The sequence below is a fragment of the Harpia harpyja genome, chromosome 4 (assembly GCF_026419915.1).
Source record: "Harpia harpyja isolate bHarHar1 chromosome 4, bHarHar1 primary haplotype, whole genome shotgun sequence".
Lineage (NCBI taxonomy): Eukaryota > Metazoa > Chordata > Aves > Accipitriformes > Accipitridae > Harpia > Harpia harpyja.
Genome location: NC_068943.1, coordinates 62,406,970 through 62,425,960, shown reverse-complemented (window position 1 = coordinate 62,425,960; position 18,991 = coordinate 62,406,970). Strand labels below are relative to the sequence as shown.

At 41.3% G+C, this 18,991-nt stretch overlaps 1 protein-coding gene across 2 annotated transcripts in view; it reads right to left on the bottom strand.

The window, feature by feature from the left end:
• Positions 1-11,674: 11,674 nt before the first annotated feature.
• ENPP1 (ectonucleotide pyrophosphatase/phosphodiesterase 1) overlaps positions 11,675-18,991 on the bottom strand; it is a 58,728-nt gene continuing 51,411 nt past the window's right edge. For both annotated transcript variants that reach the window (XM_052784373.1, XM_052784374.1), the window contains 5 exons: positions 17,659-17,794; positions 16,620-16,700; positions 15,263-15,395; positions 14,389-14,545; positions 11,675-13,537 (listed from right to left, as the gene is read on the bottom strand). In XM_052784373.1, the coding sequence (XP_052640333.1) occupies positions 13,370-13,537; positions 14,389-14,545; positions 15,263-15,395; positions 16,620-16,700; positions 17,659-17,794 (675 nt within the window). In that variant the 3' untranslated portion in view covers positions 11,675-13,369. The remainder of the gene's footprint in view (positions 13,538-14,388; positions 14,546-15,262; positions 15,396-16,619; positions 16,701-17,658; positions 17,795-18,991) is intronic.

Sequence of the window (18,991 nt, the reverse complement as noted above, 5' to 3'; positions counted from 1 at the left end):
CTTTTAAAATACTTTATTCATATATGAAAGTATATTCATTCAGATGAATAGCTCCTTAAAATGGATCTCCAGCAATACTAATAATACAGTTGGTAAAGGACCACTGTGAAGTCAATATTCATTTAATAAATGATAGTCAATTAATCATTAAACAGGAATTCAAGGTGGCTGGAGACTTGACTATCAAATAATTTGTGAAGTAATTCTAAACTGTCGTATTTCAGATTTTTTGTACCATAACACTTTTGCACGGATTTGCAGCTTAGCTTTCTAACACAATACAGATGTGAACAACAGACACGGATTATAGCCCTTTCATATGAAATAGGCTCTACTCTCCAGATGGAAATTTGTCAGATTCCTCAGAGCTAAGAAACATCCAAAAGACACTAGTTAAGAAACTCTTCAAGAATGAGCCACTTTTAACGATCCATAACCACACAGGAACAAATAAGTCTTTGAATAATATCCAGTTGTTTGTCTCACAAAGACAGGGACTCAGCTGAGAAAACTGACTTTTGGACACCACTAGAAATAGCATACTCTTAACTAGATCATTTGTAGTTTTTTTCATGTAGCATAGCTTTTTCAGACATCACACTTGAAGAAAGCACTCGTACCATTACACTGAAAAGGACATTAAATGTAAGAAGGAACAGTAATATTCTTACCTAAACATATAATAATTCAACCATTCTGACTTTGTATCCTACCACCAAAAACCTAAGTTCTTTAAAAACAGTGCTTAAATGTGGCTTTAACTGATGTTATACTATGCCTACATATGGAAGTAGTTAGCAAGGAGAAGTTGGGATGAAATACCAGTGTAAGGCTTTGCCCAAAACCCAAGAAGAATCTGAGAGAGGAAGTAGCTCAGTTAACTTATTTTTCCTCTCATTTTCCACTTTTTTTCCTCCCTGCAGTTCCTTTGATTCATGCCCATAAATGGACATACCAAAAGCCACCACATTCTCACAGTGTTTTTCAGCTTGCCTGGAACCAGGAAATACCAGGAATTTCTTCAAGGAACCTGTTCCCAAACTGTACTAAAGCCTTCAACACATTTAGCGTTTGAACAGAGCTTAGAAGCATGACTAAGGTCCCATGTCCACTGCATGATCCTGCGTTGCTCCTGCATCGGAGAACAACTGCTTGCAGTCATTACCGCTAGCCTTGGCTGTTGCAGCTCTTCTCCGTGCTGGTCCAAGCCCACACCCTCAGAGAAGTGAATTTGGGATGATTCTGAAAAGTCCTCCCAGAAACATCTGACTGTGTATTGTGGCAGCATTCCTCCGCTCCTGTCTGTTATTGGGGCAGTGCCAAATACAGGAGTATTTACGTTTGCTTAATGCTAAGTAAGTCCAACCCTAATAGTAGTATAATAGTGTTTATGCTGTGAGGAACAAAGCATTTTACAGCCTTGCGAGCAGGACCAAAAGGTTGCTAACGCGGTACTGCAGTGTAAACACAATCCAGTGGTGCCTCCATTCATTACTCAGCCCCATTAATTGGGCCACTGAAAGAAATGCACAATCCAAAGAAATGTTTGTTGTTTTGAATTAGTCCTATTAAAAGCAGGTATTTAACAGCTTTCAGCAGCTACGAAATATGTTTTTCTGCTCCTGAGCTAAATGCTAAGAACCAGCTTTTCAGCCAGTTTTCAGGACTTAGGTTAGCCTAGCTAATTGACATAGCTGCAGTCACACTGGTTTAGACCACCTGTGGCCCGAAGTCCTGAGGCTGTACGATGTCAGGGGAACCGCACAGGGCTGTGTGCCTGGGAAGGCTCCTAAGAGGACACAGGCTGGGTCCTGGGGCATTTGCTGGACAATAAACACTTGCAGCAGCATAAATTGCACAGGAAAGTATTCTGTAAACAGCTAAAATTACAATGTACTAGGGAAGTGATAAGCCAGAGTATCTGGTAAATGAATGGGATGGAGAAGGATTCAAAGTAGATCTGAAATACTGTTCAAGCTTTAGACAATGTAACACCTGGGAAGGTATTAGATATAATCTTAATACACTGTGATATGATATGATGTTAATTATGCTTTCTTAATTACATATTTCTTAAATCGTGCGATTAAAAAAAAAAGGTCTTTATTCTTCACCGAAGAAGACATTTGATGTCTTCTGATGAGAGGTCATCTTAACATGGACTTTGTGATGTGGCACAACACCATGCTCTGAAGGAACTTACTTTGCCTTAACTCTCAGGCTTTGGTTACATCCCATGTGCTGAGCCACCCACTGATCCAAGGACAGATATGGCCCAGACAACGTCTGTAATGGTGCTCTGCTATCACACAGCTCCAGCCCCAAGTGGAGAGCCTGGCAGGAGGAGAGGAATGGTAAAACAACAGAAAACAGATCAGCTAAACAGACGGCCATCCCTCTGGGGTTCAGCTTCACAGCCAACAAGAGCAAGAAAGAAAGGTAACACTGTGCAAAATTTGCACCTTCTTGTCTGTGAATCAAGAGCAAGAGAGAAATGCGTATCTGATGAAAAGCATGAGAATAGTTGAGGACCACTACATGCTGTAAAGCCAGGGAGTAAAAGTACAGAGTCTTGCTAAGAAAATACTTCTTTTCACAAATTTCCAATTTCTGCTACCCTAAGGAAGGTCAGTGTTAGAGTCCATTGATCTCAGTGGAAAAGAGTATTTGTTTTGACTTAATTCTCAAGAACACCATGTATGCAAGGGAGCAAATATGCAGAGCAATGGACATATGTAAAGAGTCATATATGGCCTTTTCCATTTATACATATTGTTCTAATTCTAGGCTTGTTCTGAGGTCAAAAAGTCCAAGGTCAATAAGTTGATCAAGCTTCTAAAATCTAATGTGATAGGAGTTAATGAAGAAGGCCAGCTCACCTTATCTTGGGAACTGCCATGAGTGTCTCTCCATGGGTTTTCCCATCAGCATCGTAGCTGTAGTTGCCTATCTGGGGGATTCTGCTCAACTGAGATTTTTCTTCTGCGTGTGACTGCGAAGATTTTTATAAGGTGGCATATAAATTAAATGTTTCTTTCCTTCCATTGATCCTTCCAGCCAATAAGTAGCCACTTTGGAAAGCACTACATAGATCAGAACGTGCCCCAGCCAGTGATCTCAAATGGATCTCAGCATTGCTAATGCCTATGAGAAACCACCTGGGATCAGCATTGCAAGGGAAGGCACCATTTGGCTTAGCTTGCTGTGTTACATGCTCAGCATTGCTGCTCATCCTTATGTTCCTTAGCAATAATAAACAGCACTGTAGAAGTGCCATTTTATTTCACAGTTCTTTGATTAGATACCCAACAACATGCTATTAGAGAAGAATTGGCAATGTTACCCACCTTCACTTAACAGCCAGAGTACCTGACTCAGAGCTAGTCAACATGGGATACATCTAGTGTAAGGATATCCTGTAAGGTCTAACCTTACACACACACATGGAAGCATGCATGCATGCACACACACCCCTTCATTGTAGCTTTCTGTGTTATGTAGTTATTCTCATGAGGATGCAGTTATAATATAAATGTGTCATATACAATATTCTACTCTATAAATGTGAGTATGCTCATCTTACCCTTTGGAAAACTATACAAATGGCATTTTTAGGTCTGGCTTTTCTGACTTCTGCAAGTATATAATGAGCATGGCAAAACTTGAAAGCACAGCCAGCCTTTGGAATGCAAGCACCCTCTGGGTAAAAACTTGGCTTCTGTATGAAGAATGAATAGACTTTCTACATGCAGAAATCAAGGAAGACTCTTCTATCCTTAAGAGTGCGTTAATTTCCTACAGCTGAAAAGCAAATTAGAGACTATTTATGTAATGTTTTCTTTGGCTCATGTATGGCATTCCCCACAGACCTTATCACAAAACAATTTAGAAACAACATGTGTATTTGCTAGCAACCACACACAGACATATATGGTGGCCCTCTCAACAAAGAGCAGAGCCAAACAAGCAACCATCATGCTGGCTGATAAAATCTCCTTGTGCTGTATGGTGACTGCTGATTGTGAGAAGCAACAGGTTCTTGTTCCAAACAGTTAACAGTTTTGCCTCAGATCTCTCTAACCTTCTTTATTAGACTTCATTAAACCAGTCTTTGAGTTTTTTGGTGCTCTGTACAGCCACACCAGGACAACTTGTGGGCTAGTAGGGTTGCAGAGAAACAGCCTGTCCTTGAGTCGGAAAATAAAGAATGGTGCATTGGCACCTGTATTTTGTCTGCCTGCTTCTCCAAAACGAGGAGGAGGAAAAAGTCGGTCTGCCATTTTATTTCATGAGTGCATTTAGATAAAAACTGCTTGTTTGAGGAGGCAATTTTGGAGCATGTAATTTCTGTTACATGATGCTGTTAATAGATGGTGTAGGAAGTACGGCAATATATTCTAACATTTAACCTAGCTAGCACTTACTACACCACCTGAACCAGGACCAGGCTAACGACTCCTGAAACAGCAAGTACAGCTTGTGCTGTGTCCCACACCGGCCCCGTCGGGTCCCAGCTGGCGTGGGGCTCTGCTGCTGGGGGCTGCCCGGCTGACAGCCGGGGTCCGGGGACCAGGCCGGGCTCTTTCTCTGCATCACACTGACACCGTGTGGCTGCTCTGCAGCTGCAGCACCTCCTGCTCCAGGTACAAACTTTGCCTCCGTATAAATGACGATAAACGAGCTCATTATGCTCTTTTTGGTGCTAGGCATCTCATTTCCCACTTGAAACAGTTCGTGCTGTTTTGTTAAGAAGGATGGTGCGAGCTAAGCTTGTTTAGAATATAGGAAATATTTCCTATTTTCTCATAAAATATTAAAGTAATAGCTACACAGGTGTCTGAGCACCATGCATTACTTAGACATATGATTATACACTCTCCATATCATTGTTACCTATACTAAAGATGCAGAAAACAAAACACCCAAGTGTGCCATTAAGACTCCTCTGGACCGTGCTGCAAGTCGCAGGATGAGGTCTTACTGATCTCCTTTCTCTCCCGCTTTGGGCTGCTGCCATGCTTTGAGCTGGAAGAACGGGAGCCCCTTGCAGACCCTCCCTGGGCTTCCTCTGACTTCCCAACAGCACCCATCCTGGAGGAACGGATCACAACAATACATCACAATAATTGTCACTAGCAGGTACCCAGAAAAATCACCCGAAAGAGAGGTTTATTTATTAAAGATAATAATAATAAAAAGTTTATATTTTAAATGTCTTGCTTTTTATCTCACATGGCTCTTAAAAATTAATCAACCCTCTGTTGTCCAAGTTTTAGGATAAGCAAGGCTTGCTTCTCCTCCTTAGGTGGGTACGGATGCACATGTAGGTGTTGGGGATCTGTCAGACATCCACGAAATTACCTTATGTAATTGCACCTCTTTTTCCAGTTGACTATGTTACAATAAGCCTTTGAGTTAAATTGTTGAAAGGGAAACTCATTTCCCTCCTGACGACTTCAGCATGCATAGACAATGAGTCGTGTCCGTTTTGTGTAGGTTTGGTCTGATGAATAGGACTTTGGGTCTGATGCTCTGGGTCTAACCTAAACCTACTGTAAAAAAACGTCCGATCCAGCTTTTTACTTGAGATCCAATGCTGTGAAATGGGTTTGGACATACAAATGGCAAGAGGGCTGCTGTGCCTTGTCCTCTGGATCCTCCCTACTGCAGCTGGCCCCCAACCGAAGTGCAGAGCAGAGTCTGGTACATAGACACCTACATTACTTTTAGACTCAAAGAACTGGTAAGAAATGCCAGGTGTTTGTTAGGTGCATATACTTCCTTCATAAACAAACACGAAGAATTTTACAACTTGTTTGAATGACACCTTTATTCAATAGAGTAGTGATGGACTGGCTGTTCTTAGTCACTCAGAACCAGAGATTCACCTGAGATTTGCTTTCATTGCTCCTTAAAAGCACTGTGCACCTCATCTTCTGCATGAGCAAAGACAAGAGGCTTTTTAGAGATGTGTTTCCTCACATGACCTTTCCCAGGTGAACAACTTTCAACACGGGATCTTCACAGACCTTCAGACCTTTGCCATCGACTTCTTAACTAACCTGGCTGGAACTGCTCAGTGAGCCTCAGACCTGGCGCAAGACCCAGAGGCCTTGAAATATCAGTACCACTGGGTCAGGCTGGGGTCAGAAAAAAAACCTCTTCACTTGCCTAGTGCCAGCCTCCTTCTTGGAAAGGCTTGTGGACAGCCCAGCTTTGTGCTCACCATCAGCCTGGTCCTAACTGACCAAATTCTTCAGCTTCTAAATCTCTCCCAAGAGTTACATCGCCTAACTACCTGTGCACAAGTATGGCTCTCAAGTTGCTGGTCTGAGAATCCAAACTTTTCCTTACATAGTTTGCTTTACACAGAAACACCTCTACCCCGTTATTTTCATGTTAAAGGTGGTGGCCCAGCCAAGCAGGTTGAAGAACACGTTTAGGATAACTTCTCTCCCGAACACTATATTCCCCTCCTAAGTATTTTGTGTTGTAATTCAGCCTTAGCACAGCTATTCTAGTTGTTTTCAGGACAGCTTTGAAATTCTTATCATCCACACACCCCAGCAAAACCATCACCTACATAACATGCCATCTCTTATACCATCGAAATCTGTTATATATATTACATGTCTGAGAAAACCATATTCCAAAGAGAGGGCTAAAATCAGTGCAAGTTCTGTTTTCAAAGATGGGGCTTTAGGAGGTGTTTGCCATCTACCAAGTCCCCCAAATTTATCTTACTAATAGTTGAAAATGTTTCCTTTTTACATATTTATCCAAGTCTTTTGGGCCAAACCAGGCTTCTGGTTAATTTTTCTTTTTTAAATAGTCATGTGGTGGTTGTCAATTAATAGAGACATTCCCTCCAGTTCCTAAAGCACTACCCCTCTTTTGATGCCCTTTCAGTAATGGAACAGTTGCAGTCTTGCTGAAATATTTACAACTCAGTGACTGTTGTAGACTCTGATATTAAGCTCCACATGCCATTTTCTTGTAATACTTTGGATTGACCGTCATGTCTTTAATGTAAAAAATGTCCATCTTTTGTAAGCTTTATTTTTGCATGGATGATGCTTTGATAAATTCTCATTGCTTTGCAAAGGATTCATTCTGGATGTTGTAGGAATCTCCACACTTTCTGTATTCAAAGAGCTACACATCAAGAAGCTATGCGTATTGAACACAACTTTCATCAGATGCTGAATCTGAATGGCTGTGACCAACAGTTTTCCCAGAGCTGCAGCTATCTATGCCCTCAGATGACGAAGCTATGGAGCCTGCAAGTCATTTTAACAGACATTCCTGATAAGGACTTAGAGCCAGCTAGTGGGTATGTCTAACAATTGGTGCCTTCTTCCTCAAGGTGTTTTCTGATCTTCCCAAATTTGTTTGCTTTGCCCTTTATACATACTGAGAAATGTCCAATCAAGCTAAAACTCTTCTCTCCTCCATGTGAACAGTGTATCAGTCCAAGTCCTGTCCTCTGGAACTTGAGATCTGCAGCCAAATTTGTTGACTTAATAAAATACAGTCTTTACCACTCAGTCCATTAGCTGACTTTCCTCTGAAGTCATGAGTGTTCATTGCCAGAATACCCCACCTCTCCAGTTTGAATCAGGCTATTTTGGCTGCAGTGTGTTCTGATCTTGCAGTATATGGGGGCAAGGGGTCTGGGCTCATGCTTTTGCTGGTTTTGTTTTTCCTTTTTTTTGCAGAAAGCTGTGGACAACCGGTTTATATTATGCAAGCTCCAAGATTACATCCATTTCTGCAAGATATCCCAAGAACAGTTATTCCCCGCAGTGATGAAGTGGTTGATACAGAGTCACACTGCATTTTTGCTCCGTTGAAGCCAGCAGTGGGAGTTAGCAATGCACATTTATGTGATTTTAGCTCATTTGTACAAGGAAAGAAAAGTGTTAACATCTGCAGTGTAATAAGTTCCACTGGCATGTCTGATACGCAGGATATACAATAATTTATATGAAAAAAACCTTCCTCAGTCATAGGAAGTCGTAGCATAACCACCTTCTGCAGAATTTTTTTTATTCTTTACATGGCAGTAATTGAGTCCTCCCAGTGCTCTGGTCTCTAAAAATTGTAGTAGGAGTGTTAGCTAATTAAAAGAATGTGAAGTATTTCATAAAAAGCCTAGGAAAGCCCATTCTTTTCCACGTGATTTGCCTGGATTTCTACTGTCCCAGGGCCACATTTCCTTAGAAAATGTACACTGAAGAGAACAGATCTTTTCCCACTTAGATCAGACCAGAAGAGGGCCAGATATCACCAGCAAATGCAGTTGCATTCAGTATTTGTTTAAAGTAAAATGCATCCATACATGATTATCAAACTTTGCACCACCCCAAACAACTTATTTTGAACAGCAGAAGCAAGTGTATGTCATTCCTTTCTCCAGTTTAAAGAGACTAGGTACAGTTTTAAACATATATACAGCACTATAACAAAGAGTATAATTAAAATTCTGTAGTGAATTGTACCAACTTATGCAGCCAGCAGGTACAAGATTTAAAAGCGAATTCATCGTCCTCAAGCAGCACACTTTTTGCCACCCACAAATTCAAAGCTCCGGTACAGACGCAGAATGGCAAAGGTAAGGCCTCCAGCACAGAGAGATACAAAGAGACAAACAAATTCTCTTTCAAGCCCCAGGCAGAGGCTGGTGCTGAAGCGCAGTTTTGCCAGAGTGCCACGAACACAGAGTCTCATACCATCTAGACGGACTTTCAGCCATGCATATGTGCCTTATAGGCATGACGAAAGGGCCCTTCCGCTGTCTTCTGATCAGGGGGAGATCAGTCAGGAGCTTTGGGGCCACTCAAAATTTTTCCATCCCGCTGTAGGCTGTAGTCTCTCTGCTGAAATAAAGCAAATAAAAATAGAAAGGACTAAACCTGCAATAAAGGGCAACACAAATTTAACACATGTTGTGGCTGAAGAGGAATATCATAATTTGCAATGGCATCCTCTAAAATCTGTTGCCAGGCTTCCATAATTATTGCAAGTTTGTCCATGGTCTCCATAGCAGCCCTTCCTGAGGCTCAAGGCCAGTGTGGTGACTCACAGCGGTTCAGTGAGGGACTCAACTCCTTTCCAAGGGAGTCTGAGTCACAGGATGCCAAACCTGGACTGGTTTCCTGTAATATAGAGGTTCCCGAACTATGGTAGACGTACTGCTCACGATACACAAGGCACCTCAGTGTGGTGCTCCAACACCTCCCAGACATTGCTGCAGGGTGTACAAGGGTAAGCAGGAGACATTGCTGCTGCTGCCACTGGCAATGGTGGTATCCAAACAAAAATATTTGGAAACTTCTGCTTTAGTAAGTTGCTGGGCTCACGCTAACTCTGTCCCTGAATGCCTCAGAGGAGTAAAAACAGTTTACCACAGCACGGCAGTAAAAGAGCCGAGTATAGCCCTCACCGTGAGCCCTGGGATGGTTTCCTAACCTCATTAGTGGTGCCGCTGTGGGTACAGAGTGTTGCAGCAGCTGCCCTGTGACCCTGCAGAGGAGAGGTCCCTCACAGTGCCATCACCCCTGAGCATCCACCCCAGAGCGATACGATGGGCAACGCAGCCTGGCACAGGTGCCTCCTCAGCAACAGTCTTGAGGTTTGCAGCAGATCTTGGAAGAAGGGAGGTCAGAAATGAGGTCTTCCCTCCCAGTTGAGTGCCCTAACCACAGAGATTTACGCTTTCTTTTATATCCCTTCTTTTCTTCTCATCCCCATGAATCTCATTTTCCTGGAAAAGTGGGTGCCCTCCCAGTGGTAGCTTCTCCCAGCTTGCCAAGCCTGGTTTATAACCTTGTATTTAAAGGGATAATTTTGTACTTTGAATCTTCTCAGACTAAGGGAAGGCAGAAGCCCAGGCCACCCACTTGCCGGATGAGACAGGGCAGCTTCTGGCAGGTGCTGTTAGCAGACGGCTCTTGTGCACTGGGCTGAACACAGTGGTTTAGTGGGTGCTGAATTTGTCGAGAACAGATTTGCCAGAACAGACCCAACTCAAATACAGACAGTTAGATATTGCTTCATTTTCTCAAAATGCAGGAGATCCTGAGGTAAAAAAAGACCGAGAAACCTGTAACACATTAGTCAAGTGAATTACCTCACAGTTACTGATGGGAGCAGCCAGCGATACAAATCTGTATTGCCTGAATACCTCTGAAGGGACAACTCCACATGCATTTCTTCAGCAGCAAAACCATCCTGAGATGTCCTCTGCCCCACTCCTCATTCCTACTTTGCCATCACAGAGCCATCAGCTTCTCAGGTATGTTAAGGCTTGCCTGCCCCAAATCATTTCACAACCCATTTCATTCCTGAAGTAACCAGCCCACCCCACTGCTTAACTCATCCCAGTTAGACAGCCCATGATCTAACCCAGATGTCCCCTGTTGCAACTTCAGGCCCTTTTTCCTTTCTTCCTGAATGTAACAGTTGCAAGGACTAGATTAGCTCTGTCCACCCTGGAACAACCTTTTAACATCTGTGAAGACTCCTACCACATTCTGCCTCAGCCACCCTTTCCTTATCCTGAGCAAACACCATTGCTTAGGAGATGGAGACTGGTCAGCACCTTCCCTGTATCAGTGGGCACCAACGGCAGCCTACAGCATCTCCTGGTGCCTTCCCTGAGAATGCCTGGTGACACACAACACTGCTAGGCACATCCAGACTGATGACCTTTACTCTGCCCCTCCACTGCCTTTTTTACCTGCAAGAAGGCCAGACTACACAGCAGCTGACATTAAGAGGCAGTTACACTGAATAATGCTGACAGTCATGTCATGACAGTGTTGCTATGACACCTTCCAGCTTCACCGAAGAATGCTCAGTGGAGCTCTGATACCATCCATCAGCTGAAACAAACTATTTTACATCCAGATAGACAAAGCTGTAGGTTTTTTGTAGAACTATGAGTTTGATGGTGGCTGTAGCATGCTCTTTGGGGCTCATCGGGCTTCAAAACCACAACCCAGTATCTGCTGTCCTGGGGTATCACCAGCCACTGGATACCATGACTAGCACCAGCATTTATTCACAATGCTCTGACACCACCATTACAAATGTTTCTGAACACCAAAGATGAAGAAATAAAAGAAGCAAAACTATTTACACTAAGATTAAATCAGGATAACTCTCTTCCTTGTCAAGTTAACTTGCCAGTTTCTGGCAAAGCCACACCCCAAACCCCTCTCGGCCACTCACTCTCTTGATGACCATAATAACAGCTTTCACAGCCCCTCTCCCTTCCAAAAATCCTTCCTAGGTCAAACCAGCAGTCATCTGCTTGGAGCCTATCCTGTTCCATCTTTACCCAGGAGCTAGGCTAGCCCTGCCTCTTAACTGAAACTGGCACCACTCCACTTTCTGAAGATGTTAACATCTGTCACGTCCATTCAGGAGACAGTACCAGTTCTAAAAAAAATTTAAGAACATTTTGATCATCTTTCTTCCTATCTTCCCCTTCCAATAATGAATGTAACTTCAACTTTCCAGTTGGAGAAGTTATCTTCAACTCAAAGAGCAGGGATTGAAGCAACCCACTCCCAACCCCCCAAAAATAATGTGAAATAGTGCTCTATATCTGCACCAGTGTTTAACTAGCCAGTAGCATTTGGTACAGAAAGGGTCAGGAACAGCATACTACTTCTGATGTTTTTATTGGTCACAGGCAATGTTACAAAGCAGTTACACTGAATAATGCTGTCACAGTCATATCATAATGTGAGGTTGCTACAACACATTTAAATTTCACACAGTGAAACTACTTTAGGAAAAAAAAAATCATGCTTGTAACAGAAGATCAAGAAAATACAATTGGTTAAAAGAAAAAATGGTCCCAGGATTTCAGCCCACTCAAACTGAAGTTAATGGAAAAGCTTCCACCAACTTCAGCAGGCTTTGAATCCAGCCTCCAACATCCCCTGACCAAGCTGTAAGGTAAAATGCCTCTCTGCTCAGTCACAGGCTCTTCATTCTTCTAACACACTTGTGCATGATGTATTTTCTTCTTTTTAAATGAAAAGAACATAAATGTGTAATTGACTATGCCAAACTTCATACGTAACAGAGCCAATTTTGGCTCATCAGCTTTAGAGAGAGAGTGGGAGAATTACAAAGGTGATAGCATGTGTACTGGAAAAGGAGGGAGTTCCTACACTCCTGAGTGCCTGTAGCAGCTGTTTGTGTAGACTGAAAGCTTCCAAGAAAGTTCATTACATGCTTCTTCAGAACTTGCATCTGGCAGCATCTGCATTCAACATGGGTAACTTATGTGAGCTGGAATTTGGATGATGTAGCACTAAGAACAGCTACAAATGCAGCTAGGATCTCATCATTTGCTGCCAACGGACAACTGAATGGCCTGTGGGCATTTACCGTAGTGATGAGATGTGCAATTAGAGAAGATCAACTTAGCAGTCTAACTAAGACAACATTCTTAGTGCAAAATTACCTTTTCTTGACAAAAATGGGATTTCAAAACCACAGCTGACAAAATCATGCACCAAATTGAAAAAGACATCTTTGTTTTGAAGAAGCAAAATCTTTTCAAATTTGTTTAATTTGAAGAAAGATAATTATTTCTAGGAGCTCAGAGGTATTCCTGATTTAATTTCTTCTGATTTGCAGTGACTTGATACATCCTATACCTGCTCATTTCAAGGATGCATATACAACATCCATCAAATTCTCCTTCAGTGTTGGAGACACCAGAGGGCAGCAACATACCAAGGCCTCCCAGGTAACAGAACTCCTTTAGCCAGGCTCTTTTCTGTGTTGGGGAAGTTCCAGTTACCAGTTTTACTAACCTCAGTATAGCTTCTTGCACCATAACACTGCATTATTTTATGAGACCCAAAGCTCAGAATGTAATTCATACCTCAAGGAAAACCTGCAGTGAGAGGTGCTGTTTATATTTCAACAGTCACCAAGAATGTAGTTATTTCTCAGAACTGTATTGGGTAATTATCTATATTTTTGAAGTAGAATATTGATCATAACCCATACTTTATAAACTTCTCCCTCTCTAGTGCATACAAAAGATAACATTTTTGTTCGTGTCTCAGACTATGATGATCAAATGCTGTTAGCATTTAGTAATGGACAGGGTTCTACCACATTCAAATGGGAATGAAAGGAGCTGCCAGCCTATGTTACATACATAGTCCATCAGGAGTCCCTGAGATACAAATATGGCACCCACTCTCCTCCCTACTGGCGTTTTGGTCAAGAGTTCTCAATAAATGTTCCAGCTTATTTAAAAAAAAGTTTACATTAATTAAAAACAATCTATTTACAAATCAGTTGTGAAATGGATAACAACATTCCATAGGAAAAATCAGACCGTTTCAAAAGTTGGTAAATATGTTTTTAACTGTAAAATCTCAGATACTGGCTGTTTTCTGTCTTGATAGAAGCTGAGACCAGTAAGTAATTCTATATCTCTGATCCGAGCTGTATGAAACTTCATTCTCTCTTCAACCCACACAGACTCAGACTTGCCATCCTATTGGGACAAAGGAAGAAAAAAAAAAAAAAAAAGGTTTGTAAAACATTTTTTCTGACGTACATTTAATCAATTAGCAAAAGACCTTTTGATGTTTTATAAAGGCACAAAGCAGTAACTGTTGGCAAACATCTAAAACAGTGAGCACTGGATTATAAATCGTTATAAGCTTGCCTGAACTTAGCACTTGCTGCTACTTCCTCAAGTATCGAGAGTTTGTAGCTGCACCAGTGATAATGGGGATATGGCAGATAAGGTCCAGCATCTATCCACCATCTCTATGTTAAAACTATTTCTGAGAGCTGTCTGACTTGGGCATTGACTTGTATAATTCTTCGCTGACATTTTCCATGCTTTGTTCTGGTTTACATGGAGTGTAGCTATGTGCATTCTCATCACAATGCCAAGGTACCTGAACTAGAAGGAGCCACTGCTCTTCAGGAACATCTGTGTCTTCTCCTTTTGGGTATGCATTTGGCCTAGCACTGACCCTTCTTTCTGGATGGCTTATCTTCTCCTAGAAGCTCTTCATCCTTCTCAGCTGTTGACTGTATATTTGTGCTACAGAAGTCTATGTATGTATCACGTTGATGGTCTCAACATACTCTGACTCTACCCCGCTAGCTCTAAGTTTTGCTCTTTGAACAGGGAACTTCTATTTTCACATTTGAGCATATATACGGACTTTAATATAATTCTGTTTACAAAAATATTGTCTTCTCTCTCAAGATGATCATGATAGACTACTATGAGGATAGAGTCCTCATAGTCTCTAATTAATCATGGACATCCAAGCAAAACAAGGTCAAGCCTGACTTCAGGTGTTTATGGGGACTGAATAGACTACTTACTGCACAGCTTTCACTGTTGTCTTCTCTGTGAGGTACAATGAAAGACAAAGCATCTAGAGACCCTTCACACTCCAGAGGAGTTTCAGAAGTATTTTTACAACTAGTCAGCACAATGAAGAAGTGAGTTGGAACTGGAACTTCTGAATTACTGGGGTGTCTGAAACACAAGAGATCTTTCTGTAAATCTACCAAATCATACTTGCACAAAGACTAAATGACAGCAATCAGCTATATTCTGGCATATCAATTTTAGCAATCCACCTATTTAGCCCAAAGAAAGCTTAGGCCTGGAAGGAAAATTCCAGATTACCATTTTTCAAATCAAGTTTGGCTTGTAGGCTGATCTAAGTAACAAGTTTGATGAGGTATAACAACAAACTGATTTATCATAAAAATATGTAAGAATACAGAGTAGATGGAGGGTTCAGCCTGAGCCCAGAAAACTGTCTGCCTGCTGGCTTGAGCCAGTTTTGCTAACTAGTGTATTTGAACTCACAACTTTGTAGAAGAACACTGCCAGCTAAGGAAGTGTCAACTACGACACCAGGGATAAGCCCCTGCCTCATCCACTCCTAGAGGCAATGTCATAAGATTTCAGGCTAGCAGACATTCTTCCACATGCATCAGCTTCTCTTACACTTCACCTTCAGGTTTTAGGATAACACATTTTGAGGGTGCATTTTCTCTTTATGCTTGTTGCTTATTTCTTAGCTTTATATTTCTGTATCTGCTTAGGGCCATTTGTCTCTGAACTGACATAACCTGCCAATGGCCCATCTCTGCAAGATGCTTTCCTTAATAACAAGGATCATAATTACTTTTTCACCAGCAATGGAGGAAAGAAACAAAAGATTAGAATGTGAAAAGTTCCCACCTTTTCACCCTTTCTGGGGTATCATAGAGCCCATCAGAGTCATAATCAAACACAGGACCGCTGACTACATTGACACCACTCCTGGCTGCAGCATATTTAGGTAGCAGGTATTGATGGAAGTAGTTCCATAACACTGAAACACAGTAGTGGAAGTGGGAAACAATCTCCAAGGTAGAAGCTGTTAATACAACTCTGCAGAGTTTTCAGTGGAGTATAAACAGACATGGTAAGCTAGGGAGAATAATGTTGATAACGCACTGATGTTTTAGTATAAACACTGCTTAGCAACAACTAAATCAAGGACTTTTCAGCTTTTCATACTGTCCTGCCAGCAGAGGCTGGGAGTGCACAAGAAACTGGGAGGCGATCCAGCCAGGACAGCTGACCCAAACTGGCCAAAGGGATATTCCATACCATATTACATCATGCCCAGTATATGAACTGGGGGGAGTTGGCCATGGGCCACTGTGGCTCAGGGATTGGCTGGGCATTGATCAGCAGGTGGTAAGCAATTGTATTGTGCATCATTTGTTTTGTATATTCTCTTAGTAGTAGTAGCATTTTCCCTTCCTTTTCTGTCCTATTAAACTGTCTTTATCTCAACCCACATGTTTTACTCCCCCCCTGAATTCTCTCCCCCATCCCATGGGGCAGGGGTGAGTGAGTAGCTGTGTGGTGCTTACTTGCCAGCTAGAGTTAAACCACAACAATGATATTTTTAATTACGGTTAAGAGCTGATCCCTATTCTGTTACAAAACAGGACATCTCTTGTCCAGAGGAAGTGCCATAGTTATCCTTCTTTTTCACCAGGAATATGCTTAATCTCCTTCAGCCAACTATCTCATGTTCCCTTTCACCCAGGAAAGCCCAGGTCTTCATCCCTTTTCTACTAGAGACATGATTATTTTCTTGTTTCCTTAGTGATCAAGACCCTAGATTCCTGCCTGGAAACTCATCTGAGTTTAGAAGACATTCCTAAACTGGAAATAAATTTAACTCATAATTATATGTAGTATCTGGGTTCTCTAGAAGTTATGCAGTATAAACCCCTGTTTAGGTAGGTAGGAAAATGCAAAAAAAAAAAAAAAGTGTCAGACAGTAAATGGAGACATTTATACTATGCTCCCATGTAATGAGCCAGTTGATTAGGAGCTCACAATGGTGGGCCTTTTTCACAAGTGATAATCCTACTTCAAGGAACTTTTCATCGAGGTTAAGAAGCCCACAGTCAGGGAGGTCTTATTTTACAGAAGCAGCTGTACCAGGGATCATTTGCATGGTTCGGAAGCAAGCAAAAAAACAGTAGTCTTTCTTATATTCGACTGTACACACAAAATATGCATACAAATAAAATACCTTTAAATGCTGGATACATTGGCACAATGTTGCTAGTAAGCAAGGCATCATAGTGAGGTTTCTTTTCACCTATCATGAAATCTAAAACAAAAAAGCAATCAGTTACTTGGATTTGTTACTTTAAATCTGCATTTTAAAGATCAGTGTAATAACATTAAGGTAGAGCTGATCTGGGTCTAAGTGCTAACTTCAGTACATGCTGATCCCATCCAAAATAATCTTATAAGCAGCAACAGTAATTGCACTTGTCAGATATACAGTGGACAAATTTTCATGGGATTTAAAAATATCAGAACACACTTTTGAATTATGGGGAAGGGAATAAAATTCAATTCATGAGTGTCAGACCAACTTGTTCTGACTGCAAAATCTAGGCATAAAAATAGGAGCTCTATTGGAACTTTGCAAATTAAACTTGATGTGGATGTTTAAATAACCTACTACTTGGTACATTATGCAGTAAAGTCGATGTAAAATGCTTCCAAATCAGGTCTGCAACAGTTCAAACAATTTAACCAATTCTAAACAGTTAAGTATTTTGTAATATGTTTGAGAATCAGAGCTACATTCTTCAGACCAATGCTGAATTGCTTCAGTAAAGACCACATATGACACACAACAGTATATTTCAAATAGAAAATAAACTTAAGGCAGTTTTTTACTTCACAAAACATCCCTAAATTTTACTTTGGATAGTTCCAACTAACACCTGTCATACAAGGTGAATTTACAATTTACTAGCTTGCCAGACTTGACACAAGGCTTACATGTTCCTTCCAGTTTCTTCTACAAGATGCCACTTTAGAAACCTGACAAGTTCCAAAGCTTTCAGGAAGTACTAAATGACCTTATCTTGGAAAACCCACCAACTGCTGAAGTGCCTAAAATGTTTTTCTTTCTCATATGCTGAAGTGAACTGCAACAATTCAGGAACTACTGCTTTGTACTCCGATTAGTTATCAAGAACATCTATAAAAGACTACACCTACTACAAGTTATTTAAATCAGGTATGCTGTACAATGAAGGCAATGTACTTACTTAGAGGAGAAAGGAATCCGTAAGTTAGGTGAGGGTGATTGTTGTAAAACAAACATGTCTGGTTATGATTAAAAGAAATACGAACATCCTTGTGTAAACAGCTGGAGATATCTTCTGTAGCAGAAACCCATTTGGCCTATTAAACAAGAAGAAAGAATCATTGGTAAAACAGATAGCTGACTTACAATAATTCTCTCTCTGGGGGACTGCAGAACTCTAAATATTTAGCTGCAACCACCTTTAATAGTGTGAAGGGACTTAACTAAGATGCAAGAATTGTTCCTCTTTTGTCAGTGGAAAACAAGCACTCCCATCCATTTCATATATTTTGGAAATAAAGTGAACAGAATTGCAGTATTTTACTTGAGTTGAGAATAATGTCTTCCAAAAGACAACCTAGAGGTGCCCATTAAAGATAACCTGATCTACTGTAAAAGTACTTGTTCATTCAGGCTAGGAATCAGTGGCAGCCAAATGTGTTGTTAGCCATCTCTCTCTACTGGGCCACTTGTTAAGAGTAACTGGTTGCTTCAGGCCACTAACCTCAAAATATTTAGGATCAAACAAATGTTGCCAGAGTTTAGTTAAATAGTGACTGTTATAATTAAATTTAAAACCTATGATTCCCAGATAATCAAACTGAAAAGCATCCTCTACTGTCCTAATTCCTTTTAAGCATGATGTGGCTTCTAAATTTTCTCTGAATGGAAAAGGCCAACTTGAAAAACACTTTCATTCACAAGATCAGTGCTCTGCATGAACACGTGCATCTTAGCATAGGGTTCAGGACAGCAAAGGCCAGATTTATCTCCACTGACCTCTTCCCCCCGCCCCCCCCCCCAATCAGGACAATGTTCTGAGAGAAGGACTGGATCAGGGCATGAATCGTTCAAGATAGTCCTGAGATTATTTTTTTCAAAAGGATCCTGCTACATTACAAACACTGCTTTAAGACCACAAAACCTGCATTGAGACCAGACTTTGAGGACAGCACTGGCAGACTGCTATAGCAGACCTGCGCTGCCAAGCAGTAGCCCAGTGCAGACTCATAGGGCTTCTATATCAGTGGCGATAGGGTCCTCACATCCTGGTGGATCTGCTCACTTTGGAGGCAAAACTGCAGCTCACTCCAAGAAACAGGACAGTGTCAAAGCCAATCCTTATTAATACAGGAAAGCGAAGAAAAGCTCATACAAAATTCCTCTTTTTCTCTCATGTGGTTCTACTTTGTTCCCTGGGAGATAATATCATGAGATCTAAGAAGTGTTCAGGAATAACTGACATTCAAGCTTTTTACCTTTCAAGGTTGCTTCTAACCTTTCTTCATATACTT